The sequence below is a fragment of the Rhagoletis pomonella genome, unplaced genomic scaffold (assembly GCF_013731165.1).
Source record: "Rhagoletis pomonella isolate Grant_MI unplaced genomic scaffold, Rhpom_1.0 Rhpom_scaffold_00009, whole genome shotgun sequence".
In the NCBI taxonomy this organism is placed as follows: Eukaryota; Metazoa; Arthropoda; class Insecta; order Diptera; family Tephritidae; genus Rhagoletis; species Rhagoletis pomonella.
Genome location: NW_023458563.1, coordinates 5692094 through 5693738, shown reverse-complemented (window position 1 = coordinate 5693738; position 1645 = coordinate 5692094). Strand labels below are relative to the sequence as shown.

At 41.8% G+C, this 1645-nt stretch overlaps 1 protein-coding gene across 1 annotated transcript; it reads right to left on the bottom strand.

Annotated features, from left to right (window-relative positions):
• Window positions 1-441: 441 nt before the first annotated feature.
• Window positions 442-1395, bottom strand: LOC118745832. Its single transcript, XM_036479503.1, has one exon. The coding sequence runs from the start codon at window positions 1393-1395 to the stop codon at window positions 442-444; it is 954 nt and encodes a 317-aa protein (XP_036335396.1).
• Window positions 1396-1645: the final 250 nt, after the last annotated feature.

Genomic DNA, 1645 nt, shown 5'->3' with positions numbered 1-1645 from the left:
TGATTTATTTCGACTAACCACTTGTACATTGTGCTAGAAACTTATAAAGCAAAACTCTTATTGGAAAGAACCAGTTATCGTAACATCGAATGATGTTGAGAGAACAATTGATAATAACAATTTACAGTATTTGTGTTGTTATGATAAGGAATGCGTTGATATGTATAACCCTATATATATGAATGTATGTAAATATGTATATAACTAAGTTAAGCTGTGCGTAACTATGTGCGTACCCACTTGCTGTAGCAAAGACATTTGCATGTACGTACATATGTAAATAAGATAAAGAAAAACAACATCGGCCGATATGTTTCATGTATGCACCTATGCATGTAGCGCAGGCACAGTGGTACAAGACTGTAACTACTTTGTAGAAATATACACAAATTCATCTGCTCCAACATACTCCGCCCGTTGAAATATTATTTTCAAACATTTTTATTCAATCGGCAAAGGAGCTATCTTGTGCACTGGGCGCCGTAGAGTACCTCGCTTTGTGAGAATGTCAACCACACGTACACGGCCATCTGCTCCTGGGGACGTGTTTGTGATGCGACCAAGTGTCCATTGTTGGGGTGGCAAATTGTCATCATGAATCATAACAAGCTGACCAGGAACGATGTTTTCTTGCTTCTCAAGCCACTTCGACCGCACTTGTAATGTATGAAGGTAATCCCGACGCCACAAGTCCCATAATCGCTGCTTTAAGTAAGTGATACGCTGCCAACTAGTTAGACGCGACTCCTTTATGACGTTGAGTTGTGGCTCCGGCAGTGTTTTCAACGAAGTCCCTATAAGCAAATGTGCTGGAGTAAGCGCCTCACCATCATTTGGGTCGTCAGTCAAAGGCGTAAGAGGTCGCGAGTTCAATATGGCCTCTACCTCAATCACTACTGTCTGAAGTTCTTCGAATGTTAAGTTAGACTGTGAGATGTATTTTACCAGCAGAGTCTTCATTGATTTTATAGCAGCTTCCCACAATCCCCCAAAGTGAGGAGCTCGCGGTGGGATAAATCGAAATTCAAACCCATGAACGCTGCCGAACTGCTCCAAATCAGATACTGATTGCTGGTTGAAGAACTGACGCTTTAATTCATTCAGCTGCGCCTGTGCGCCCACAAAATTTGTGGCGTTGTCACAGTAGATACGATACGGTATGCCACGTCTGCCAATAAAACGCTTCAAAGAGAGAACAAAGTTATTAGTTGATAAATCTGATATTAATTCCGCATGTACTGCTTTCGATGAAAAGCAAACAAATACTGCTAGATAGGTTTTGTAAGGTGCCTTTCCACGAATGCGGTACGAAGTATAAAATGGGCCGCATAGGTCAACACCTACTACCAAAAAGGGGCGCTGAGCAAGTAGACGATCGGCTGGAAGAGATCCCATTATTTGCTGCACTAACTTTGGTATGTAGTGATAACAATGCACACAAGAGTTGACTACCTTTCGTACTAACTCACGCGCATTGATTACCCAAATTTACAATCAGGGGCTCCACAAATTTGCGCGTAAGTTGATGTTGCTTTGGCAATAACGCAGAAAACTTCGCATTGTATTCAATGGGTGCTTGATTGAGTCTTCCTCCAACTCGCAAAACTAATTTAGTTGAAACTTGCAAAGGGGTCTCGACCAAAAA